The sequence below is a fragment of the Dermochelys coriacea genome, chromosome 4 (assembly GCF_009764565.3).
Source record: "Dermochelys coriacea isolate rDerCor1 chromosome 4, rDerCor1.pri.v4, whole genome shotgun sequence".
Classification (NCBI taxonomy): Eukaryota; Metazoa; Chordata; order Testudines; family Dermochelyidae; genus Dermochelys; species Dermochelys coriacea.
Window position 1 is genome coordinate 16,446,829 of NC_050071.1, and position 25,738 is coordinate 16,472,566.

The 25,738-nt window shown below is 46.2% G+C and overlaps 1 protein-coding gene across 1 annotated transcript; it reads left to right on the plus strand.

The window, feature by feature from the left end:
* Window positions 1-973: 973 nt before the first annotated feature.
* Window positions 974-24,259, plus strand: PRDM8 (PR/SET domain 8). The gene is made up of 8 exons (XM_038399942.2): window positions 974-1,539; window positions 3,408-3,608; window positions 4,170-4,322; window positions 16,659-17,718; window positions 18,555-18,700; window positions 20,847-21,067; window positions 22,128-22,359; window positions 22,892-24,259. Exons 6-8 carry the CDS (start codon window positions 20,849-20,851, stop codon window positions 24,166-24,168), a joined length of 1,728 nt encoding a protein of 575 aa, XP_038255870.1. The 5' UTR covers window positions 974-1,539; window positions 3,408-3,608; window positions 4,170-4,322; window positions 16,659-17,718; window positions 18,555-18,700; window positions 20,847-20,848; the 3' UTR covers window positions 24,169-24,259.
* Window positions 24,260-25,738: the final 1,479 nt, after the last annotated feature.

Sequence of the window (25,738 nt, forward strand, 5' to 3'; positions counted from 1 at the left end):
GCACAGACTTCATGGGGAATGAGACCCAATATCAGGATTATTGTTACTGTTGTCTGACATCAAAACTACCTACTAACATATTTGTACTGCGACTATGAAGGGTGTTAATCCTTTCCTTTCCCAACCATGGACAGTCCTTATATCCCCCATATGCTGCATTACTAAATGATACTTAGCAACTTTATTTCCTTTTCTGATACATCTGTTTGGTGCTTCACGTATGCAGCTTCACTTTCATCTCTGACATCTAAACCTATTGTTTCCTATATTTTTGGTGCCAGTGTGGAAAGAAGCCGTGCTTGGATTGAGCTTGCCTTTGGACTGGCAGCAGATTGGCACTGGGCATTACTGTCAGGACTTTGGCATGTCATTTAGTAGAAAACCTTGGCTAATGAATGCCATGCACGCCTAGCAGATGTGCCACTAAGTATTATGCCAGATCTTTTACATACTATAGTGCTGCTGGACACAAGACTGCTTGGGGAAAGCATGGCATCATTGTATTGCCTTTGGTATATAAAATTACATCTAGCTCACATTTCTGCAGGAGGGACGAAATTGTGCAGTGGAGGGTAATAAAGTGGTGGTTTCCCCTTCCCGTGCCCATATATCAAATCTGTGACTAAATCATTTTGGAGTCGATTTCACTCCTATGCCAAAGGAGAAGTCTTTTTTTTTTTTCTTTTAACCTCCAGTACTAACTCCAGCTGGTTTTTCAAATGCCTTAGCACTGCACTACAACTGGCTCTGCTTAATGTATAGGTTCCCACGTTAATCAGGTAGGTCTCAGCTTTAGGTCTAAACAAAAGAACATTAGCAAAATCATTGAGTGTGGAACTATAAAAGAAATTTCCAAAATACACTGGAAGCCAAGTGTGCTGCTATGCATAAATCATCCCCCCTTGGCAGCCTTTTCTGTTTGGTCTTTCCTCTTCTGCCCTCCATCGGAAATAGGGAACATTTATGCTGCAGAGGCGAAAGGAGAGGAACATTGCATTGCACCGAAGAGTCTAGTTTTGCTCCCAAACGCTTTGACTGTTGTGGACAGTGTGTTACGGTTGGGGGGAGGAGGGCGAGGGATCGATGTAGGAATAACAGGGGCAGACAAGAGGCAACTGAAAAGCAACAACGTCCAACTTTTTGTGCCTCTCTGCTTCCCTCCGCAGAGGGAGGCTGGGCTCGCTCTGCTCTGCTTTGCTTTGCTCCTGCTCTTCGAGGGGGAGAAAACGGGTCCCACGCCGGGCAGTGTTTCAGGCGGAGGCTGGCCCCTCCAGCTCCCCGTGGCCAGCAGGGCTGGCCCGGTTCCCCGCTCGCCATCCGCTCCCTGAGCTCGCCCAGCTCGCATCGTGGAGGGGACCCGGGCGCGTCTCCCCACCCAAGCCCCGGCTCTTTGTCCAGTCTCGCCCCGGCCTCCCTCCGGCTCCTGCCCATCCCGTCCTCCCTGCGAACTAGGCGCTCCGGATGGCGGCTCCAGCCGCAGCTCCGGCCCCCGAGCGCCCTGCCCGGCTGCGGGAGCAGGAGCGGGCGGCGGCGTGCGAGGTAGCGGGACATCTGCCGGGGAGGGCGGTGGTGGCTGAAGGGCTCGCGGCGCTGCGGGCTGACGCCTCTGCCCGCTCCAGGGATGGGCAGATAGCGGGGGGATCCGCTTCCCTCCAGGGCGTCCCGAGAGGGGCTGGGGTCCCTGGCTCCCCGGCTCCCGCTGCAGCACCAGGGAGGCTCTCCTCCTTCTCCACTCCCTCCTTCCCTTCCCTTCCCTTCCTTCCTTCCTTCCTTTCTCTTGCACACACACACACACACCTCTTTCATTATATTCCTCCATCCGATGAAGTGAGCTGTAGCTCACGAAAGCTTATGCTCAGATAAATGTGTTAGTCTCTAAGGTGCCACAAGTCCTCCTATTCTTTCAGCTTTCTTTAGACATTATCGAGGAGACAACACTCCTGCCTTGGCAGGGGGGTGGACCAGATGATCTAATAGGAGGAGCATCTCCCCCTCCTTCCCCCGGTCCCTTCTCTCTCCCTCTGAATGGGGAGGGGACTTGGGCTTCCAGCCACAGTGGGCTGCGAAGGAAGGCACGTGTGCCATGCACACCGCTCTCCTTTGCGACTGGGCTCAGTCCGTTCCATCCGGCCCTCAGTGTGGACGAGAGAACCAGAGGAGAAGAGGTTACATACAGGGATCTCTCTAGTTGGCCTGCCTGAGGTTTGCGGTGTTATTGCTTTGGGTGTGGAGCTCAATTCCAAACGGCAGTGGAGATCCTCTGCTGTAATAGTCTTGCTAGCCCCTGGGCGAAAAACGCTGGGGGGAAAGGTACGTGGGCATGAAGGGTTTGTTATTGAAGGCAATCTGAGATGGTGACAAGACACACACACATGCACAAAGCAGCACTCCCAGAGAAGTTGTCTCCCCGTGTGTCTCTCCTATTTCAAGTGAACGCTTCCCCCTTTCATTCTCCATCCCGGTGTTTGAATGCAACTTTTAGAAAGTCCCACGTTAATTAAGAGGGAAAGCACCGCAGATCGGACCAGCGAGAGTATTCTTTCTCCTATTATTCCCTGGATTCCCACTCCACTTACTGTGTTGTCCTAACAGGACTCAGCTAAAAATAAATAAAACTTTCCTTGCACCGCTTTCACCCAAGTGCCAGGGCCAGTTCAGTAAGTATTCCCCCCCAAATCCTCCAGTAAACATTAATCAAAATGGACAGTGAATACAAATATGTCCCCTTGCCATATCTGCCTCTTAATCCCGAGAGTAATTCTGAAAAGCAGCATTATACAATGCCCTATTAATCCCTTACACGGACAAATGCCATTTCTGACCTACTACCTTTGATGTGACTGGGGTCTTTTCAGTCTGATTTTAGCCTGGTTAGAGAAATGCTCAGCTGCAAACACGGGGGGAGCGCGGTGAGAGACCATTAACGTAATATGATGTGTATTTCAACCAAACACAGTTCTGTTATGGAATCAAATAACACCACCATTAATCCTGTAATTACCTGGGAGTGGTGAGTGTGTGCTGGGGAGGGTTAGCTCCTGACTAAACATGGTGCCGCCAGCACGACTTGTTTTCATTTAGCTGATCATTTTCCAAAGCCTTCTGAGTGAAGTGACCTAATTCGGCGCTCGACACGGTGTTTGGCTGAATGGTTGCACGGGCGATTCTGGGTTGCCCAGTAGGTGAAACAAACTGGCCCGTGTAATCCCAACGAGTTGGGATTTGCCCAGCGAAGGGCTGGTTAGCGCACTGCTTGAGATTTCTCCATCGTGTCGTTAAATGAATCTCTTCCCTCCCCCCCCCCCAGCACACCCTCCCCACACACATTTCTACGGCTTTATTCAAAACCGTCTTCTATTCTCTCATAATCGTAATATGCACCATTGCCTTTGATTTTTATTAATTAGGGTACCTGCGAAGATAATGGAGGGTCGAAATAATAGATGACTCGATGGAACGAACTAGCGTCCAGAATTCTGCAAGAAGCTGGGGAGTCTCATGTACTTGCTTGCTACGAAGGGCAGAAATTGGGTTAAACAACATTGTCACCGTTAATTGTTGGCATCAGATTAATACTCTGCCGGGGTCTCATCATGAAACCAAGCAGGGTGAGTGTGTATCTCAGGGAACTGCACATTGTTCCTCTCTCCTTTTTGACAATTGCCACCAGATCGCTGTAACGCAGCGTGCATTTCTCGAGGCAAAATACGGGAAGCCACTTTTAGCAATTAACAGGACCCTGATTAAACTTCCTTTAGAAAAACAAACAAACAAATCTTCATTCTAAATCAGCTGGTGATCAAGTTGAAAGCGGTTTTTCTGCTGGAGTTTGGTTATGTTGGGCAATCAAGGAGGAAAAGCGTTCTCAATCAGGCAGGGCCGCTTTGGGGAGCGTGGAGGGGGGGGACCCGTTAAAATTATTTGGCCACATTAAATCGTTCACTTATACAGAAGACGAACGCAGGACATTTCGCCACTCTTCACAGGTTTCCCTCACCCTCTGTATGTTTCAATTGAAAACCAATTAAAGGTTTCTATAAATCTGTTAGCACCCCTTTTGTGTGGGGCCCTCTGATGCATGCTAGATTGCCCTTTAGATGCCTCTTCCTTTTTTTGTTTTACAATTGTTGTATCAATATAATGCTTCCTTTCTTTCTCTGTCTCTATAGATACAGATATACAAGGCAAACTAAAGGTTTCAACTGCTATTCAGCGCCTCCTCATTTGTCCCGGAGCCCTAACAGTGGTGCCTTTTCTTTCCTGGCTGCTTTTCCCTGCTTCTGGAGCAGCAGTTATGGTAGAAGCAGATGGCTACTGATTGGGTGAGCTTTGTGGCTTTAATACTGAATACTTTATGGAAAAGGACTTTATCATGCTTGGTTGGTCAGAGGCACAACGGGATGAGATTTATGACTAGAGAAAATAAATCTCTTTACGTTTCAGGCTCCTTCGCACCCTGTGTCAACTTGCTCTAGCAAAGCCAGGGCTGGAAAACCCCGCATCTTTCCCCTCCCCCCGTCTTTTCTCCCAAAGTTGAGCAAACGTCTGAAAACTTCAGGAATTCTCACTCACTGAAGCAGCTGCATCAGCTTTCTCAGCTCTAAAGGCGGTGGTGGAGGGAAAGTTAATTGCTAGCTAACAGGCTGCGATGTCATAATGACAGGTTTCAGAGTAGCAGCCGTGTTAGTCTGTATTCGCAAAAAGAAAAGGAGGACTTGTGGCACCTTAGAGACTAACAAATTTATTAGAGCATAAGCTTTCGTGAGCTACAGCTCACTTCATCGGATGCATGCAGTGGAAAATACAGTGGGGAGATTTATATACACAGAGAACATGAAACAATGGGTGTTACCATACACACTGTAAGGAGAGTGGTTTCAGAGTAGCAGCCGTGTTAGTCTGTATTCGCAAAAAGAAAAGGAGTACTTGTGGCACCTTAGAGACTAACAAATTTATTAGAGCATAAGCTTTCGTGAGCTACAAAGTGAGCTGTAGCTCACGAAAGCTTATGCTCTAATAAATTTGTTAGTCTCTAAGGTGCCACAAGTACTCCTTTTCTGTAAGGAGAGTGATCACTTAAGATGAGCTATTACCAGCAGGAGAGCGGGGCGGGGGAAGAAAACCTTTTGTGGTGATAATCAAGGTGGGCCATTTCCAGCAGTTGACCAGAACGTCTGAGGAACAGTGGAGGGTAGGGGGGAAATAAACATGGGGAAATAGTTTTACTTTTCATAATGGTGGATCAAAATATGTTCAGAATTCAAGCTGATCCCCTAGGTGGGCTGGGATGCGGACCTGTGCAAGGACTGAAGATTACACGGTTATAAATCCACGCTGGGAGATTCTGATGGTGGCATCCTAATAAGCCATGCAATGCAGGGTGGCCCCAGGCTTTGCTCAAGGAGACGTTTGGGTCAGGCTGCTGGTGGCCTCCCCTCCCTGGCTGTAGAACACTATGGGTGAGATTTTCAAAAGAACTCAGCGTTGGCCTCACTCTACTCCCACTGGAGTCGATGGGAGTTTTACTGTCATCTTCAATGGGACCAAATTTAGAGCAAAGCCCAGTGTTTTGTCAGTGTTCTTTTACATCCTTAAAGCATGACTCCATTTCTTTTATCATCTATCTACCTACCTATCAATCTACCTATCTATCTCCATATACCCCATCTATCTATCTATCTATCTATCTATCTATCTATCTATCTATCTACGGTTTTACTGTTTCTACATGCTCATCACTTGTATCTAAGCACTGAAGACATTAGCTGTGTCCCCAAATTGCACAAAAGACAGTGAAGGAACATGGTCCTTGGTCATGGTAAAGGTCCCATCTATATTACATACTTTTAACAATGATTGGAGATAATGTAACCAGGGCCCTTGAGGTCATTGTGTTTCTAGGGCAGATGGACCTTTAGACACAGCAGGATTTAGCATAGACTCTGGCCTTAGAGGCACTTCCCCTTCAATTCCTCCCACACTTATTACCTCAGATACTACTCCACCATTGTGGAGACATTCCCTATATCAAAATATAAATTCTTGTTTAGCATTGTTAAAGCAGTTAACAAGCCAGGGATTTTTTTTTTTCACATTTCTCAAACTGTCCTTAGCATTTCTACCAGGTAAACATTGTAGGAACAGATTTTCAAAAGAAAACTAGTGATTTTGGATTCCTTAAATTTTGGTAGCCATTTTTGACATACCTTAAAGGTACTTGATTTTCAGAAGGCAGATGCTTAGCATTTGCTGAAAATTCAAACTGTTCAACACCCAGAATAACTAATCACTTCTGAAAATCTCAGTCCAACATTTTCCCCCAATCGTTTTAAGATCATAATTAATAAATGTTTGGTAAATGCATTTTCCAGTCATGTCTCAATTATGTATTGAATGCTTTGGTGAATATAAATTTTTGTAGATCTAAATAGTTCCTGAGCACTTGCTAAGCTTTTCTCAAGTCTGAAGCATGCTGGAAGCATTTCATCAGAAGTTCAAGTGCAGTTGGGGACTGGAGAAATAGCAGAGAGGAAAGGAGAAGGCGCCTATGGTTTGGATCTTTCTCTGTAGTTTTCTGTACATTGGAGTAGAGAGGGCTTTAATAAAACTGTATGGGGGTATCTAAGGTGCCTTAGGTTTTTGTTGTTGGGAAGAGATTGTTTTATCTTTGTGGGAGTGAGTTATAGCAAAAGTCTGAGTCTGTGGAGAGTAAACTTTAGAGTCATGGTTTTTCAAATGAAAATTTGGGAAATCTTTCCAAATATCATTGACATATATGGCAGAATGGTGGCTAATGCGTGGAAGGGAAATATAAAAGGAATGGAAATGTGGGACTTGTCTTGGAATTGAGTTGAGAAAAGGGCGAGGAGACTGTGTAGTGGGACTAGTCCTTCAGCAAGGCATCAAATTCAAGAAAAGCATTGGAGGAACTATTTAAAACATTTCCATAACTGTGTATGGAAATGATCAGTAAGTGTTTGTTCATTGAAATAATTCCTCTACACACATGTTGGTGAACTGCTTATCAATATACTGGGGGATATTTAAATGGCCACTTGCTCACTGGTAATGTTTCTCTAAGGCCCAGGTGATGCATGGCTATAAGTACTTAACAAATACATGGAGAAATGTGTGGTATTTTGTCTCAAGTCACTTTCTTCCAAGATGTACCCATCCATTTTATGGGCTCATCTACCTTGTACTGTGTCCCTGAGATACTTTCCTCAACTTTATGCATTCCCCCAAGTGATGACCATGCCTTTGTAAAAGACTATTCACCCACTGTGAGACACCAATCTAAACAAGAGATCTCTTCCTTTGATAAGATATCTGGGATACCATGTCAATGCCTTAGCCATCATCCAAACCACCCCCATTAATGCAGCTATCAAGGACGCTGCTCGCTTCTCTGTGTGACACCTACATCTCTCAGACATGCTTCCCACTCCCATGAAACAGAGAAGTATATACAAGACTATTGTCAGACAGACTGAAAGGGTTTGGATACGGTGTTATGAGGATTTTGATGAACTGCTCTCTCCATCTCATTTTTATAAGAGCTGGACAGTGAAGCATGTTTGCTTACCCAGTGCTTAACTAAGACAGGGATTTAGATAAGACTGAGATGCCTGAGGCAAAACTCAAAACAAGATAGATGTGATGCTAATTGGGTGAGGGCAAACATTCAGAAGAAGTGGAACATGTAAGGTCTGTTTCCTCTATTATAGGGGTTGGTGGTTCTAAACTCTACGAGTCGTTTTGAACTTCTGGTTGCTCCTGGGTTTCTCAGGTAGCACCAAAAGCCTGAAGAGTCGTTTCCCACTGTATCCAAGAGATTGTGACCAAATAAAATTATCCATCTCTATTGTACCTCCAATTAGATGCTGCTGCAATTTCTTCTCCATGGAGATTCCCCAAGGAGCATTCAGAAACTTCAGCTGCAGCAGAATGAAACAGTCCATTTACTTAGCAGAGTGTGACGTATGGATCACATTACACCTGTGTTCCGTAGACTGCTCTGGCAACCAATTTGTTTCTGGATTCACTTCACTTGATTTTACTTGATAAAGCCTTATATTGTTTGTGTCCTGGTTATTTTAGATACTGCCTATTTCCTTAACCCTTGCAGTATTTGAGATCAGCAGAGATACCCTACCTAAAAGTCCCCAGATTTGAATGATAGCAGATGAAGGCAGGACATAACCAAGTGGCAGGGCCTTGATCTAGAGCTTCCTTCTTATGTACTTCCAACAAACCCTGAAAAGCTTATATGTTCCCTCAGGCCTAGCAGAAGTAAAAGGTATGGTTGAGGTGAGTTTCTTCTCTGGGTTTAGACTTTTCCCAGTGGTTATTTTTATTTAATTAGTGTAGTTCATTATAAAAATGCATAGACATGATTGATGGGTGCATATTTTGTAAAAGGAATAGGTACTTCCTCAGGCCTCTATTATTCTCACCCCACTGAAAAGAGAAGCAGCAAGATTTGAGGCAGCATTTACCATTCGGAAGTGGGGAATCAAAAGCATCTTTTTCCCCTTCTTCCTGAAATATAGGTGGAGCAGGGAAGGCTGAGTGAAATTCTATAGCCTATGTTAAGCAGGAGATCAGAATAGGTGATCATAATGGTCCCTTCTGACTTTAAAATCTATTAATCTATGAAGAAAGATCTTTTTACTACAAGTCTGTATGCAGTAATTTGATCTGATTCTAACGAATCTGGGGGTGGAAGGAGCATTATTTGACATGGATAAGGATGGATTACCTGCCTATCTATCTAGCTTGCCTGTCATACTCATCCCCATGGTAACTCTACATCTAAGAAAAATCTTTAATTGAGTGTGATTTTTTTAAAGGATAAGTAATTTTGAGGTGGGCAAACTACATTAGAGAAAATAATCCATTTCACTTTACACAGACTTAATTTTCTGCTCTGCCTCTAATATGGCAGGGCAAAATCTTAGGGAAGCTCCTGATAATTCCTCTTTTACCTATTTCAACTACTTTTTCCTTCCTATGGGTGAGAACACACCCTTTTATTATGTTTTCATTTTCTATTAATTACTGTGTGTATATATATATGTGTGTGTGTGTGTGTATTGATGTGGATGTGTGTATTTACTCCCTATACACACATCTTGTCCATTTCCCATACCAGTGCCTGATATCATATTGAATAAAGTTTAATGCATATGACAATTAGCCAATAATATAATGTGCTCATTCAGCAATCCAGTGCCCCGTCGCTGTTTGTTTTTGTTTTTTGGTTTTTTTTGCTCCCAGCTATGTTATTTAGCAAATCAGTCCAGTTTAGTTCCACTTTATTGCCCATTTCAGAGTAGCAGCCGTGTTAGTCTGTATTCGCAAAAAGAAAAGGAGTACTTGTGGCACCTTAGAGACTAACAAATTTATTAGAGCATAAGCTTTCGTGAGCTACAGCTCACTTCATCGGATGCATTTGGTGGAAAAAACAGATTGACAGAGCCAGAAGAATACCCAGAAGTCACCTACTACAGGACAGGCCCAACAAAGAAAACAACAGAACGCCACTAGCCATCACCTTCAGCCCCCAACTAAAACCTCTCCAACGCATCATCAAGGATCTACAACCTATCCTGAAGGACGAGCCATCGCTCTCTCAGATCTTGGGAGACAGACCAGTCCTTGCTTACAGACAGCCCCCCAATCTGAAGCAAATACTCACCAGCAACCACACACCACACAACAGAACCACTAACCCAGGAACCTATCCTTGCAACAAAGCCCGTTGCCAACTCTGTCCACATATCTATTCAGGGGATACCATCATAGGGCCTAATCACATCAGCCACACTATCAGAGGCTCGTTCACCTGCGCATCTACCAATGTGATATATGCCATCATGTGCCAGCAATGCCCCTCTGCCATGTACATTGGCCAAACTGGACAGTCTCTACGTAAAAGAATGAATGGACACAAATCAGACGTCAAGAATTATAACATTCAAAAACCAGTTGGAGAACACTTCAATCTCTCTGGTCACTCGATCACAGACCTAAGAGTGGCTATCCTTCAACAAAAAAGCTTCAAAAACAGACTCCAACGAGAGACTGCTGAATTGGAATTAATTTGCAAACTGGATACAATTAACTTAGGCTTGAATAGAGACTGGGAATGGATGAGTCATTACACAAGTAAAACTATTTCCCCATGGTATTTCTCCCTCCCACCCCACCCCCCACTGTTCCTCTGATATTCTTGTTAACTGCTGGAATTAGCCTACCTGCTTGTCACCATGAAAGGTTTTCCTCCTTCCCCCCCCCTGCTGTTGGTGATGGCTTATCTTAAGTGATCACTCTCCTTACAGTGTGTATGATAAACCCATTGTTTCATGTTCTCTGTGTGTGTGTATATAAATCTCTTCTCTGTTTTTTCCACCAAATGCATCCGATGAAGTGAGCTGTAGCTCACGAAAGCTTATGCTCTAATAAATTTGTTAGTCTCTAAGGTGCCACAAGTACTCCTTTTCTTTTTATTGCCCAGTTGTCTTTTGAATTTATTATTAAATATCCTACCCAGTGTCCCCACGATTTAGGAATACCCTCCCCCGAAGATTTAACGTTACTTATGAGTCAAACAAGCAGGATCAAAAGCTTCACTGGGTTATCTGAATACCATCCTTCACTTGTTAGAATCTTTGACGGGAGTTTCTCGCTGTAAATGTGCCAGATAGAACTTCCCAAATCTTGAAAACCCGGAATAGAGTTTCCATTCGGATTTAGCTTTGCATTTAGGCTGTCACTGAGGTGCCAGGGGTAGGGAATCGCACATATAGGGAACAACAAAAGGAAGGTTTCAGAGTAGCAGCCGTGTTAGTCTGTATTCGCAAAAAGAAAAGGAGTACTTGTGGCACCTTAAAGACTAACAAATTTATTAGAGCATAAGCTTTCGTGAGCTACAGCATCACTTCGGATGCTGTAGCTCACGAAAGCTTATGCTCTAATAAATTTGTTAGTCTCTAAGGTGCCACAAGTACTCCTTTTCTTTTAACAAAAGGAAGGAGATAGATTGCCCAGCAAAGAAGCTGAGAAGTGGCTTGTGTGATAATTACAGTAACAGCTGAGACAATATGTAGTGTGGGACTTTTTCCTGCTTCCTTAAAAGCTGGGGTCTATCGATTAGTGCTTCATAGGGACAAAGGGCAGTAAATCAGCGGGAGTGGGAACTAGCTGATTAGGAACTGAGATTACCAAAATCCCATCAAAACCTAAATTTCAGCAAATCAGAATAGGGGGCTGGCTATTTGACATTAGCTACTGTAAAAAAAAAAAACAAAACCAAACCTCTTTCTTGTGAATGGCACATTTTTCACGTGGTGTGAAAAATAGTCACATGACTGAGTACCTAGCTGAAGAAGGCAATCGTGACTGCAAGCTTGAGGCTTCCAATAATAGCAACAGAACTCTGATTTCTCTTTCACTGTAGCTAACAATACGATCGGGTGAAGGATGTTCTTCACGCTGGGTTTGACTTGCAAATCTTTGCAGATAGTGGGGGTCTCACCTTCGTCGCCTCACACACACACTGTAACACCTGAATCTCAGTGAGGTAGTGGCTGAATTCTCCCCTGGAGGCGGGAGTGCAAATGTCTCGCTGGTTCTGTACATCCCCCTCTTTGTGGCGACAGAGGGAGACAGTGAAAGAAGAGCACTGTACCTGTTCCAGCACTCTGTCCTCACTGCTACTTAGCACCTCATTCCGCTGACCACCCATTCTTTTACCTATCTTCAGACTAAAATAACAGGAGCCTGAAATCAGTCCGAGGGGGAGCGTTTAGATATACACACCCACATTTCTTTCAATATTAAGTAATATATATTCCACATCTTGATTCTACCCACGTATGGACAAATCTGAATAATATAATTACTGTGTGTGTGTGTGTGTGTGTACACATATTTATAGCACTCAGATACTTTGGAAGGTGGGTGAGCACTAAGGTAAAACAATACCGGCCTCACACTGCAGGAGGACAGATTCTAATGTAGACGGGTCTCTTTGACTAGGGTCCATGAAACTGACTAGAGTGGTGTACTTTTTAGCTATGAAATCAGCACTTCCCCTTCACGGACTCCTCATGACTGAGACGTTTGTTAGTTAATTCGAGTTAATTAGCACTCAATTAATTCGAGTTTAAACAAGCCCACAAATTAGTCTAGACAAACCCAAAATGACTACCACGCCACTACCCACACCAGACCATTCCCCATCCCCGAATTATACCTGGGGACGATAGTTTCTGTGCAGTACAAACTAATTTATTAGAATTTAGATTATGCCAAGGTGGAGTTTCTTGAATAATTCTAAAACATCAGGGGTCAAATGTACCTCTCTGTCTCCTCTTAGCGTTAGCAAAGATTGTGTTATTTGTGGGGGTGGTTTTCAGATCTTCTTCATTTGTTTTTTTGACGAATCTTGTCAACGTGTTTTTAACTGATTCCAGATTATCTGTGTGAATCTTATCCTTATCACTACCTGGACTTGGAAGAGCGCTTTCAAGAACCCAAAGTCATTTTTACAATTAACCAAAATCAATTCCCACTGCAAACGCACACAAGGTGTTTTTACAGCTAGACACCAACATCACCTTTTATTTCATTCCTCAGATCCCTTGGTGAGCATAGAAAAAATACCGTGGAAGGGAAAACTTTTCTGAGCAGTGTGGTTTGGTGGTTAATGCAGGGGACTGGGAGTCAATAGACTTGAGTTGTTTTTCTGCTCTGCCACTGCTATTGCCTTGCTAAGTGAGCTTGTTCAAGTCACACGATGTCTCTCCGTGTCTCAGTTTCCCCCTTTGTAAAATGGCGACAATGCTACCTACCTTTCTAAGGCCCCGAAACAAGATTATGCGATGACATGTGCTATAGATACTACTCTTTAGGAGTGGGACTTTTATCTGTGTAGGGACTGCAGGATGAGCCCCAGTAAATATTTATGAATGATTGTTGTTGCTCCAGTCCACTTCAAAAAGGCACTGATTCCCAATCATGTAACCTAAACCATCAGTTTAAGTAGTCAGTGCTTCTGTAGTTTACATCTTAATATGCTGAGTATAAAAAGCTTGGCATGCTGTTCATTTAAAAGGATACTACAGTTTTCTTATTCAAACATTTCATCCTCCTTTAGTGCTTCTCCTTACCCTCCTCAATATCTACCCCTCACAGCGGGCCATTTTACAATGAGGAATTTGGGAAGGGCTTGGTTTGAATCATAGAAGACTAGGGTTGGAAGAGACCTCAGGAGGTCATCTAGTCCAACCCCCTGCTCAAAGCAGGACCAACCCCAACTAAATCATCCCAGCCAGGGATTTGTCAAACCGGGCCTTAAAAACACCAGTAAGCCTTACTCACAGGATCCCCGACAATTTCTAGCCGGAGTGATGCTTACTCACCATTAGTTGTAATGGGGTTGCTTATCAGTGTTCTGAATTGATGACCTTCCCCGGATAATTTTCTCATGACCGCCTAATTGCGAAAACAAAGATAATCAACTGTTGGTGTAGAGTACGCAGTATAAACTGGACGTTTCAGAGTGTTTCCTTGACAGCTGTTACTGAAATGCACCAAATTACCTGAATATAAATAGTCACTCTGACCCAGACATGCACATATAGATTTAGGTATGTCCTCCGCACACATAAATGTATACAGTATAAGCTGCATGCATTTGAAGTCATGAGTATAGATTTACAACTGAACTACATTAAAACTACTTTTGATTTGACCTATTCTAGCTGTCCCGGTTTTACTATAGGGCCTTATGGAGCGTCCCACTCCCTAACAGGCTCTGTAAAAGCTCTTCTTCTGCGTGGCAATAGATTAAAACACAGGCTATTGAATGTAGCCCTTTTAGTGTCAGAGTTGTATGTAGACTCAGCGATGATTACCTAATCGACACACAGCTAGACCAGAGCTGGGTTGCTCTGAATGCTGCTAAAATTAGAACAGCTGAAGACAATTCATAGCAAAGAATTTGTGCTGTGAAAATCTAAACACTGATTTTTGTATATACACGGTGGGATTCTTTACCTACCTTTTTTAAAATGGAGGTTATCCCCGTGCATTGTCAATACAGTTCATTGTCAATACAATTTGTAATTGCTCTCACCTGAGTCGCAGCATAATACTTACAATACTGTTTTGAGAATCTTCTTCTTATTTCACTAATGTCTATTAAACATAAGGCCAAATTCTGCTACCTTCATTCTCAGGGATTACTCGACTGAGTAAAGTGAATAAAATTTGTCCTTGCAGGGACAATCTATGCCATTCATTTTTACTCCACCCCTTTAAAAGAAGCTTTCAGGGTAGCATTGTTCATCTTAGATCTCTTCTCTAAGAAAACCAAGTTGCTTCTGTAGACTAAAAATCATTTCTGCTTTTATGCAACTCGTATGTTTTGCCATACATACTAGTCTGGTGCTAATTACAAAGTTCAAAATAAACTGAGCTTGGTGACCAAGGTGAGCTCTACTAAAAAGTGTTTCTGTAAATGAGGCATTTCCATATTTTTGCTTGTATGCGGTTTAATTTGAGATACTGGATTCAAACTTTCTTTTAAAAGAGATCTTTCTAGCATGTTACTTGAGAGGCCTGTTTCATTTTATATGTTGATGATTCTTCACAGCGGGTGTCTGCAATTTCTCGGCCCAATTTTTGCAGTCCATATTTAGACTTTATGAGAAACTTGCTGCAGTAAATAATACAGGATCTCTCCCACCGTTTGTATGACTGACTAGGACTGAAAATTCACCTGCTGAGCTTCATACTAACATTTAAACTATGCCCTATGGCAGGATGTGCAAAGGGAATTTTATCTCTCACACGATTCTGGTTGATCAAATTTCTCCCACTTATGCAATTGGGCCCGATCCTGCTTCCATTGAAGTCATTAGGAGTTTTGCTACGAAACATACCCGCACTTCCATCTAGTTTAGAAAAATAGCCATCTCTTAAATCAAAAAAATCAAAATCTTAATTTTTGCTTTTTTCTGCACTAATGTACCGAATAATGTACAAAACTAAAAGCACAGGGTTTTTTTTGTTTGTTTGTTTGTTTTTGGAGGGGGGGGGTTACGGGACGGGGACTGGCTTTGTTTCTAATGTTTTAATGGAAAACACAAACTTCAAAAGGGACAGGTTATGGGTATACAACTATTTTTCTGTGAGGCTTAGATGAAGCTGTTGACGGGGCTTCATTTTTACAGTTGCATTCGAAGCTGGATAAAAGCACACAGATATTTTACCAATCCCTTTTAGTCTCAGGGAATTTCGGTAACTCATACTGTCGAAGCAATTTCAAACTAGTTTATGTACCGTGGGGTCCCTTAAAATTCTCGCAAATAACAACGTGTACATTTTCTCTTTCCCCTATTAATGACGGTCATTTGGACAATTTAGATCACAAAGCAAGAACAGCATCATTTAAAACACAGGACAAAAATCTTGGAGGCAGGAATTAATGCCTAAATTGGGTTTACTCCCATAATTTTAATGTTATGTCAATCTCTGGTCCAGGAGAGGAAGGGTTTTGTTGAATTACTAAGCAAATGTTGAAAGCATGTTATATGCAGCCTTTAATCCTACTGTCAGAAAAATCGTAATTGTGGGGAGGATAAGTGAATTTGAAACCATTATCCAGCCATCCAACTCCCTGATTGCAAACTCTTTCTATTCACCCCTGTGAAACGCTCTGTGTCTTTTCTCTCTTTCTTTTCATCTACGCTGCGTTGGGAAGGATGGAGATAGGAGAGGAACTGGTAAACAGCCCGTTTTTGTTCTGAAGGTGCCACCTGTATAGTGGCCATGCAGAAGGACTTTTTCTTTACAAATGAAAATGCAAAACTTATCGGGAACTTTTCCCAAAGCTCGCCAACGGGTTAAGGGTTTGTACCCGCTTCTAAAAAGAGAGCAATAATGTGAATCCAAAGAGTGGTTAGGCAGGGAAAGGGCGGGCTGCTTCACCGGACGGCCCAGCCTCCACCACAGCTGGGTAAGGTACTAGCCTCGCCTTTAGACGTCAATATGGGTCGGTGGCGTTTGCAAGCAGCTCCCTGGTGCCTTTTATATGGACTGCGGTTCCCTGCGGTATCCTACCTAGCCTAGAGGCGCTCACACCTAGAGCCACTCCTCTCGCTGCTGCGGCCACCCTGCCTCAAGCATCCTCCCTTCCCCGTCTCATCCTAGCGCAGGGAGAAGGGGCTTGCGGTTGCTCTTCAAGTTTGCTTTAGCTCTGCCGGGTCCTTGTTGTGTGGATTTTCCCTTCTCATTTAAAAGTGGCTTATTGGATGGCGCTTTATGGGCCCCCTTCTCTAGGGCTCTTTTGTATTCGGGGGAGGGGGGAAATAACCCAAGACAGGAGAGTTAGGTGTCATTAGTCAGAGGAGGGGCCGCTAAACCCGAACCTAGTGGATGTAAAGGGTCTGGACGAGAATCCCTCAGGGAGTCTATTCCAGGCGAGGCACATTATCACCAAAGGTAATGTCTAAAGGGGGCCTGAAGGGAGCTGGGGTTTAAGACGTTGCCTTCAGGAAGCCAGAGGCAGCAGAGAGAAGGGGGGAGGGAAAAGCAGTGCGTGTTAAGCAGTCTCATTTCATTCTCTCTCTCTCTCTAACTTCCCCCAGGGGCTTTCGCCTACGGCTGCGTTGTACCAAGCGGATCTGGATTGGTTTCCCGACGGGACAAAGCCTTTGTGGGAGAGAGCTCAGGGCTTCTCCTCGCCCCAGTGCCGAGAGGTCAGCGACAAAGCAGGGCGCTGTCCCATCAGAACCATGCTGCTCTCCCTGCGCGGCTGGGAGGGATGCAGGGAGGCGCAGGTCAGTGGGTTAGGAGTTGTTCTGGTCCCTTCTTTTTCTGCGTTCTCGGTCACACTGCGAGCCCCAAGCGGGGCAGAACCCCTTCCTGAGGTGACCCAAGGAGACCCTGAGGCGTCAACTTCCGACCCTGCTATCAAGCCAGAAGAGGAACACCCCTCCCCCCGCCCATTGCTATCACTGCCCTCTCATAACTTTTCATATCCCCTCCGGATGCGCAGAGCCTGGTCTGACACCCCCACCCCTGCTATTCCTTACTGCTAAAATGTGTTTATTCAGAGGAAAGCCACTCGTTTATGCCAGGGCTAAAGAAGAAAGGCTCCAAGCAGCGAGGAAGCATTCAAATATCCCAGACGAAACGGGGGAAAATGTATTATATTTCATTTTAGAAAAACGTTACATATAGCTTTCATGGTCTCTTTGCATCAGAAGAGAGAGTCTCCCAGGGGAAGGACCCTGAGTAAATTCACGCTGGAGGAAACTAAATGCCAAGCTCATCTTACTGTGGGCAAGAGGTTCTTTTGGTTTCTAAAATTAAAGAAAAAACAACAGCAATAGACAACAGAATTGCCTATGACCTGGAAAGACACTTGCAAGCCAAAGTCAGCGCCAAGGCTCTTCCTTGCATTGTAAGATCAAACTCCGTTGGCTGAAAAGTAACATTTCCGAAAGTCAGAGTCCTGTCTCGCTCGTTTTAGATCCCAAAGTTTAATAGTTGGTGGAATTCCACACAGGGCTTTAATGATCCAGAGGATAACTCCCCAGAAAGGGATCTTTGCTGAATAAACAAGAGAAAAAAAAATTCTGCAAGTGTACCCGGGGCCCAAAGCCAGGGAGTGGATTGTAAACGCAGCGAGATACTTGCAAACAGGTGAAGACTATCTTCAGAGCGAGCAAATGGATTGTGTGTATCTAGAGGGGTAGCTCTTGGGCCAGGATAATTTGTTATACATGGGGGCGGGGGAGAGAGTTAACAGTGAAATAAGAATGGCTACAGTGACACGAGCGGATCTAAATACACCCTCTCCCAACCCAACCTCCTGTTAAACTTCGTCCTAGCCTAGTTAACAGCTGATACCTGCTGACTGAGGAAGGGGGTTAAATTCTTCCCCTTAATCAAAGCAAGTATGGAGGCATTTCCCCCTTCCCACCCCCGCTAGGATCAGCATCTGTAAGGGGAGCGCAGTCTCACGGTGAAAGCCTCTAAGAGGAGTCTTACACTGGGAATGGGCCTCCTTCTTCTGAGATCCAGGCTGCCGTTTGGCTAGAAAGTCTTGTTGCCCACACATACAGAAGTCACAATAAAAATAAAAAAAGCATGATGCAGGGGTTTTCATGCCATCCCTTTAAAATAAAAGGTTCCCCTTTTATTCGTAGGCCGCAAAAAGCGCGTTAGGAGGATGCTGTCAAAGCATCTGGCTCCGGGATCCCAAGGAAAAGGTGGGGGGGGGGGAAGTGGGCAGCACCTCCAGGTAGCGAGCAGGAAGGGGAGAGGGAGGGGAGACAGGCAGGGAGAGCGCCGAGCCCACTAAAGAGTTAAAGGGAGGGGACATGGGCTGTCACGCGTCATTGGGCAGATTATGTGCAGCAAACAAAAAGTGCGCGTCTGTGTGCCAGTCAGTCACTGCATCGGGTCCATCTGTACAACTCTGGCTCCTGCTCTCTCTCTCTCTCTCTCTCTCTCTCTCCTTCCACCTCTTTGCCCAGAGCACCTAGGACAGCAGCCCTACCCTCTCCCACTGCCATGGAAATACACTGATACCATAGACACTGGGGGGAATACGGAGCGCAGCTCATCCTTGGCCACTTTCTGGTTTCCTGGCGCTTGGGATTATATTCTGACCTGATTCCTGGTAAGTAAATATGCATGGGGGGGGGGGGGAGAGCTCGGGTTTGCTTTCTTTTCTTCTCCCCCGGCTTATTTTCTAGCAGTAAAAAAGACGGTGGAGATACACCGCCAGCCAGATCGCTACAAAGGAAAGGAGTTTTAAGCAGAAATAGATGGGGGTTGAACATTGAGCTCCGCTCAGTGCAGGGAGACAATGACTTGGAGGTGGCTTTGCTTTTGGCGAGTGTGCCTGGCTCTGGAGAAGGGGATCGAGGGAGAAAGAGAGGACCACGGGGTTGGTTTTTGTTAAGCGGTGGGGGCGACAGGGAGAAAGCGAGGCAGAGAGCTCTGTGGTCCCCGTGGGGGGACGGGGACGGTTACTCTTGGTGTTAGACCCCGGGTCCCGAGGAGCGTTCGCCAGTATTGTTACCCAGAATTGCGTTTAAATGACTGCGTTCCAACTGGAGCCGCGACCTCCACTACAATGAAAAGCTTGTGGGAAAGGGACTTGACATTAAATAAATAAACCAACAAGGGAGGGAGCTCGCGGGGAGGGAGAGGCTGTAACACTGAACTGCAGGGGAATGAGAGGAGACGAGAAAACAGGCACGTTAAAAAAACAAATCCTAGAAGCGGTGGGTTATTTGATGCTCTTTTTATACCGCTCTGAAACGGGTAAGAGGGTGGGGGTGTATATCGCCACCGTAGAATAATCAATGAAGTTGCACGTTTGAGGGTTTAATTTCGCTCTGTGTGAGAGACAAATGTGACACGGATTAGGGCAAATGGTTTGGAAATGCCAGTTTCAGAGGCATGGTCTGGCTGTTGGGTTTTTTTTTAAATCAGTTTTAGAATTGAAGCGCTTAATTGGATGATAAATCACAGGAGGCTAAATAAGCGACAGTAACAATATTATTCTATAATCACCCGTTTTCAGTAAATAATTAGGATCCGCTATTTCTGGCCCTTCCATCGCTGGCTTCTAAAGAAACAAGTTATTTGATGGCACAGTTATCTATTAAAATATGGGGGAAAGTCCTTTAAAAGGGTTTGGTACAATCTGCCGGTAGAATTTTTTTAAAAGAGAAACAAATAATATCGATCGATGCCCCTTAAAAAACAGCTATTTGTAAATGGAGGCAGAATTCTCAACTAGTTGTGGCAGCTATTCATCTCTCTCTCTCGGCTTTGTAAACCGGCGTAGAGAGGATCGGTACTTTTTTGGAAAAAGCCAACCCGAAGATGATTTAAAACAGGACGCCCCACCTTTAGAGACTTCCCACAGTAACAGTCGCGTTTTAGAGAAGAAATGTCATAGATGGGAAAGACAGAATTCACAACTGGTTACACACATTGTATTCACAGCCAGAGACTGGGATGCTTGTATATAGTACCTGCACACTTCACAAGTCACATTTGACTGAATCTCTCCCCTTGTAGAACAAGGTAACTGGGATTCACCCTCATCCATAAATAAGCGTGTCGAGGTAAAAATAATTACCTCTGCTTGCTGCTTTTAATTAAAGTCTCGGAGGGAAAGTGGTGGATTATGATAATGAGCAGACATACGTTCCCTCTTGTAGACTAGAGCTAAAGGTTAGCTGACATGAAATCAGTGACATTGACAGTCCACTTGAAATCCATTCGCTATGCTCTTCTGTCACATCGTGCAACAGAGCACTGGCCCTCTCTTTAGAAGAAGAAGAAGAAGAAAAAACCCAGCACATCAGCTCTACAGAATCCTGCTGGGATGGAAGCTCCTGAGCTGCGTTTCTTTTTGTGCAACTCCTCGAAGTTGCTTTAGCTTTAGAGGATCAATATGCCGATTTCCTCCCCTCCCCCACCCCCACCGCGTGTATGACTAATGCACAGAGCTACCTCTTCTGTATTCCGGTTATTAGGGTCTCCTAGTAAATAAATCATCGCAACAGCTTCCGCGAACCCCTCCTTTCATGAATTGAAATACACCTTTACTTTGTAAATATTGCACAGATGAGAGCGGCTTGCCCGTGCTTCACATTATTAATAAGGAGTCACGATTAAGTAGAAGGTTTGTAATCCTTATTTTCCCCTAAAATCAATGACACTCTTACTTTGTATTAAAAAAAAACCCCGTGCCTCCAGTACAAGTTATGTAACGCGTCTCCTTCCCCTGTTCTCTCCGCCTGTAGTGATGGAGGACGCCGGCGTTCAAAGGGGTATATGGGACGGAGACGCTAAGGCAGTCCAGCAATGTTTGACGGATATTTTCACCAGCGTTTACACCACCTGCGATATCCCGGAAAATGCTATCTTCGGCCCTTGCGTACTCAGCCACACTTCTTTGTATGACAGCATCGCTTTCATAGCGCTTAAATCCACTGACAAGAGAACCGTCCCTTACATATTCCGGGTAAGGATGCTTTGGTTCCAAGGTGTAAACGCACTAAATTCTCTCCCCGCGCGTCCTTTGCTTTTGCAAACGAGCAGCGGTGACACCAGGATGCACTTTGGGAGGGTGGGGACTGAATTCACTAACGTTTTCCACTTCAGGAAAGGCTTCCCAATTGCCTTTTTCATCGCCGGGTTGTGCCGACTGATTAATACCAATTCTGCTCGCCTTCCCCACACCAGTAACCCCGTTGACTTCGAAGGGACTATTCCTGTGATGAAAGCCAGCAGGATTGAACCGTCATCAGCTGTCATTTACATATGCATCCAAACCCCTTTGAAAAAATCAGTTGGTTGTAGATGCCTTTCCAGAGCTGCTGCTTATGGTTGCATTTAAGATAGACCGAAGAAGATGTTTCAATTTTTAAAACATTTTAACGGATTTTATCGAACCTCCCTCTTTTAGCAAATCTTGCGGCTCTCTCTGTACATCTTTTCCCCACCCACAAAAGAGTAGAGAGAAGTGATCATTTGGAATCCTGGAAGATTTCTTTACATTATTCACTTCGCATAAACCTTATGCAGATGTGGCCATGTAATTGTGCCTTTATAAAGTTTGGGGGGAAACAGGCCGCATTCACATTGTCCTTAGCTTGCACAAATCCATTACAATGTTTAAATAAAAAGAAAAGGAGTACTTGTGGCACCTTAGAGACTAACACATTTATTAGAGCATAAGCTTTCGTGAGCTACAGCTCACTTCATCGGAGGCATCCGATGAAGTGAGCTGTAGCTCACGAAAGCTTATGCTCTAATAAATGTGTTAGTCTCTAAGGTGCCACAAGTACTCCTTTTCTTTTTGCGAATACAGACTAACACGGCTGCTACTCTGAAACCAATGTTTAAATAGTAGCTGGCAGGATTCCGTGGCCCAGAAAAGCCACGTGTATTTTTCAAGACTTGCACACTTCCGACAAGCGCTAGTGCGTGTCCTTTCCGGAGCCTGGTGAAGCGTCTGTGGGGGTGAGGAGTGTGGGAATGCTTGCTCTCCTCTGATTTCTTGCATTCCCTTTCTTACCTAGGTGGACACTTCAGCAGCAAATGGCTCCTCCGAAGGTCTAATGTGGCTCCGCCTGGTCCAGTCAGCCAGAGATAAAGAAGAACAGAACCTAGAAGCTTACATCAAAAATGGACAATTGTTTTATCGGTCCCTTCGCAGGATTGCCAAAGACGAGGAGTTATTAGTTTGGTACGGGAAAGAACTGACGGAATTACTGTTGCTCACCACCGCCAGATCCCACAGCAAGATGAACGGTAGGTGCTGCTTCCAGGCCAGGGTTCTGCATCTCCCAGAAAGAGCTGGGTAGGGTTATTTTTTTGGTTTGGTTTTCAAGAAGCTATTTGATGCCTGTGATAAAGATTCAGGGGAGGAAGATGCAGCCAACAAAGTTAGAGAGAGAGGCGAGGTGGGGGACTGAGCCGGGCAAATTAGCTTGACTAAACCGATGCTAATTAGGTAGTGCAGAGCATCACTTATAAACATATTGGAAATGCAAGAGGAGATTAGGGGCTCCAATCTGTTCGTTTCTACTCCACGGGCTCAAAAGCCAAAAGTGACCCGGATAAAGGGTCATTAATGAGGCTAGGGCTCTTTTCCTGGAGCCTAGAGGCCCCAGTGATGGCTCGGGGCTGCCAGACCCTGTCCACACGCGGCGCGGAAGCCGGTCCCCGCCCCAGAGAACGGAAGGGACTCCCGTCTCCATTCTCGGCCAGTCCCACAAAGAGGCGGCCGGGAGCGGCGACTAACCGGTGGTTGTTGTGTGTTGTGTCTGTTTGCCCGGTGCAGGGTCGCCCCCGTACTCTTGCCTGGAGTGCAGCCAGCGTTTCCAGTTCGAGTTCCCCTACGCGGCCCACCTGCGGTTCCGCTGCCCCAAGCGACTGCCCAGCTCCGAGCCCGAGGAGCCGCGCGGCAAGGACAGCGGCAAGGAGCCGGCGGCCAGCCTGGGGCCCGGGGCCAACAAGTACTGCAAGGCCGGCGGGCCGCTCCCCGCGAACTACCCCAGCCCCCAGGACGGCACCGCCAAGCCCTCCACGGACTTCCACAACCTGGCCCGCGAGCTGGAGAACGCCCGGGGGGGCGGCAGCTCCCCGCGCCGCAGCCCGCCCGCGCCCGGCAGCAAAGGCAAGCGGAAATACCCGCCGGAGGCGGCCGAGGAGCGCGGCCCGGGGGCCGGCCGGGGCCGCTTGCCCTCCTCCCCCAAGGAGGACCTGGTGTGCACCCCGCAGCAGCAGTACCGGCCGGCGGGCAGCTACTTCGGCCTGGAGGAGAGCGGCCGCCTCTTCGGGCCGCCCAGCCCCGAGACGGGCGAGGCCAAGCGCAGCGCCTTCGTGGAGGTGAAGAAAGCCTCGCGCGGGCTGGAGGCCGAGGGCGGCGCGGAGGAGGCGGCGGCGGCGGCGGCGGCGGCGGCGGCGGAGCAGCCGCCGCCGCCGCCGCCGCCGCAGCGCGCCTCGCCCGCGGGCGCCGGGGACCCGCTGCTGGGCGCCCGGCCGGGCGGGCCGCTCTCCGGGGCCAGCCCGGCGCGGGGCAGCGCCTTCACCACGGTGCCGCAGCTGGGCAAGGCGGAGGAGCGGAAAAGCGCCTTCTCCCAGCCGGCGCGCTCCGCCTTCCCCCACGGGGCGCCGCTCGGGCTGGCCCCCAAGCTGGGCGAGCCCTGCCCGGAGGCGGCCGCCGCCGCCCGCCTCTACCCGGCCGACCCGCTGGCCGCCGAGCTGCCCGGCGCCGGCGGGGCGCCCAAGCAGAGCCCCTTCCTCTACGCCACCGCCTTCTGGCCCAAGAGCTCGGCGGCCGGGCCGCTCCAGCTGCAGCTGCCCTCGGCCCTGACCCTGCTGCCGCCCTCCTTCGCCTCGCTGTGCCTGCCGGCCCAGAACTGGTGCGCCAAGTGCAACGCCTCCTTCCGCATGACCTCCGACCTGGTCTACCACATGCGCTCCCACCACAAGCGGGAGTACGCCCTGGAGCCGCTGGTCAAGCGCCGCCGCGAGGAGAAGCTCAAGTGCCCCATCTGCAACGAGTCCTTCCGCGAGCGCCACCACCTCTCCCGGCACATGACCTCCCACAACTGAATGCCCCCCCCCGCGGCTGTAGAGTGACAGCCGCCCCCCCCCAGTGCAGCCCTCCCGGGAGCCGAACGCACCGTGGCCCTCCTCAGCCCATCGCCGGGCAGGCACGGGGAGGGAGGGAGGGAGGGAGGGGGGGCACTGGATCCCGGTGGGCCTACATTTTCCAAGCTGATTTGGGGTGTTTCAGAGACAAGGGTGGGTGAGGTATTATCTTTGATGGGACCCGCTGCGGCTGGTGAGAGAGGCAAGCTTGCCCGCTTACCTAGGGTGACCGGATAGAAAATGTGAAAAATGGAGACTGGAGGCGGGGGGGGAATAGGCTCCGATACAAGAAGAAGCCCCGATTATTGGGACTGGCCCTAAAAAATGGGGACATCTGGTCACCCTAAGCTTACCCAGGTTCTTTTGGGGGGGGTTGTTGTTGGGGTTTTTTTTAGCAACCCCCCCTGAGATGCCAAGGTCAGATCCCCACTTGTCAAAATTGGTCAACCTTCATTGTCTTGGATGGAGCTATGATAATTTACATCAGTGGCCCTTGATTTTCAGAAGGCAGGTGCCTAGTACTTTCTGAAAATCAGGCCTCTTGAAGGTGTTTCTGTTTGAACAAACACCCCAAATCCTTAGTGGCTTTTGAAAGTGTGGGCCTTTACCTTGCCACATACCAGACCAACAGGGGAAGGGTTGGATTTTTTCTTTCTTTCTTTCTTCTGTTCGAACGCACGCATTTTCACTTCCCCCCCCAAATAAAAAATAAAAAAACTTTAAAACTAATAAAGTACATTTTTAAAAATGTCATATATTGCAACATATTGATGCATTTGTCATACCTTTCTACTTAAATTATTAAGCACTTATGGTTTAGATGTAATAATTATATGTAAGGGTAAATTTTTATTTTAGATATAAAGTAAAAAAAAGGAAGGAGGATGCAATGCTTTCTGCATTTGATGACAGTTTGTGTTCTTTAAAAAAAAAAATAATCAAAGGACTTTATTTAAGTTTCCAAGGGGGAAGTGCATGTATCATGAAATGATTATGGACTTCAGTGCAGAATGTCCTCCATTCTGTAAATATGTATTTCCTTTTAATACAAAGTGTAATTTTGTGCCAGTGAAATGAAGTCTGCATAGTTATGTGTTTCTTTTTTTCCCTTAAAAGATTTTATTCAACTTTATAGTTTATCTGGGTATGTTGGATGCTTTGACAATAAATGACTTTATTTTCTTCAAAGCACTTGGATGTTGATAAGTACTTATTTAGAAAGAGTGACCTATCTATGTACAGGATTAAAACGCTAATATTTACTGTAAAGGAGAAATGCATGTATGATCCATTAGAAATAGTGGGGAAGAAAAAGAATTCAGGGTATATTGAACTTTCTAGTATAGCTCCCTTCTTTCTGAGCACAGTATAATTAACAGTGGTTAGATACAGCAGTGTTGCACCGCTGTGTGGGGAGATATACAGCTCCAGAAAGCAACATCTGATTATCATTTGGAAACATTCTGCTGATGTGTTGGGTTTCATGTTCAAAGGACAAAACGTGTAGACAAGCATGCCTGCCATTTAGCTG

Bases quoted from the DNA above. Each gene is read 5' to 3' on its own strand.
- PRDM8 (XM_038399942.2), top strand. From the start codon at position 20,849: ATGGAGGACGCCGGCGTTCAAAGGGGTATATGGGACGGAGACGCTAAG. The intron at 21,068-22,127 runs GTAAGGATGCTT...TTTCTTACCTAG, and splicing joins CCGTCCCTTACATATTCCGG to GTGGACACTTCAGCAGCAAA. The intron at 22,360-22,891 runs GTAGGTGCTGCT...TGCCCGGTGCAG, and splicing joins ATCCCACAGCAAGATGAACG to GGTCGCCCCCGTACTCTTGC.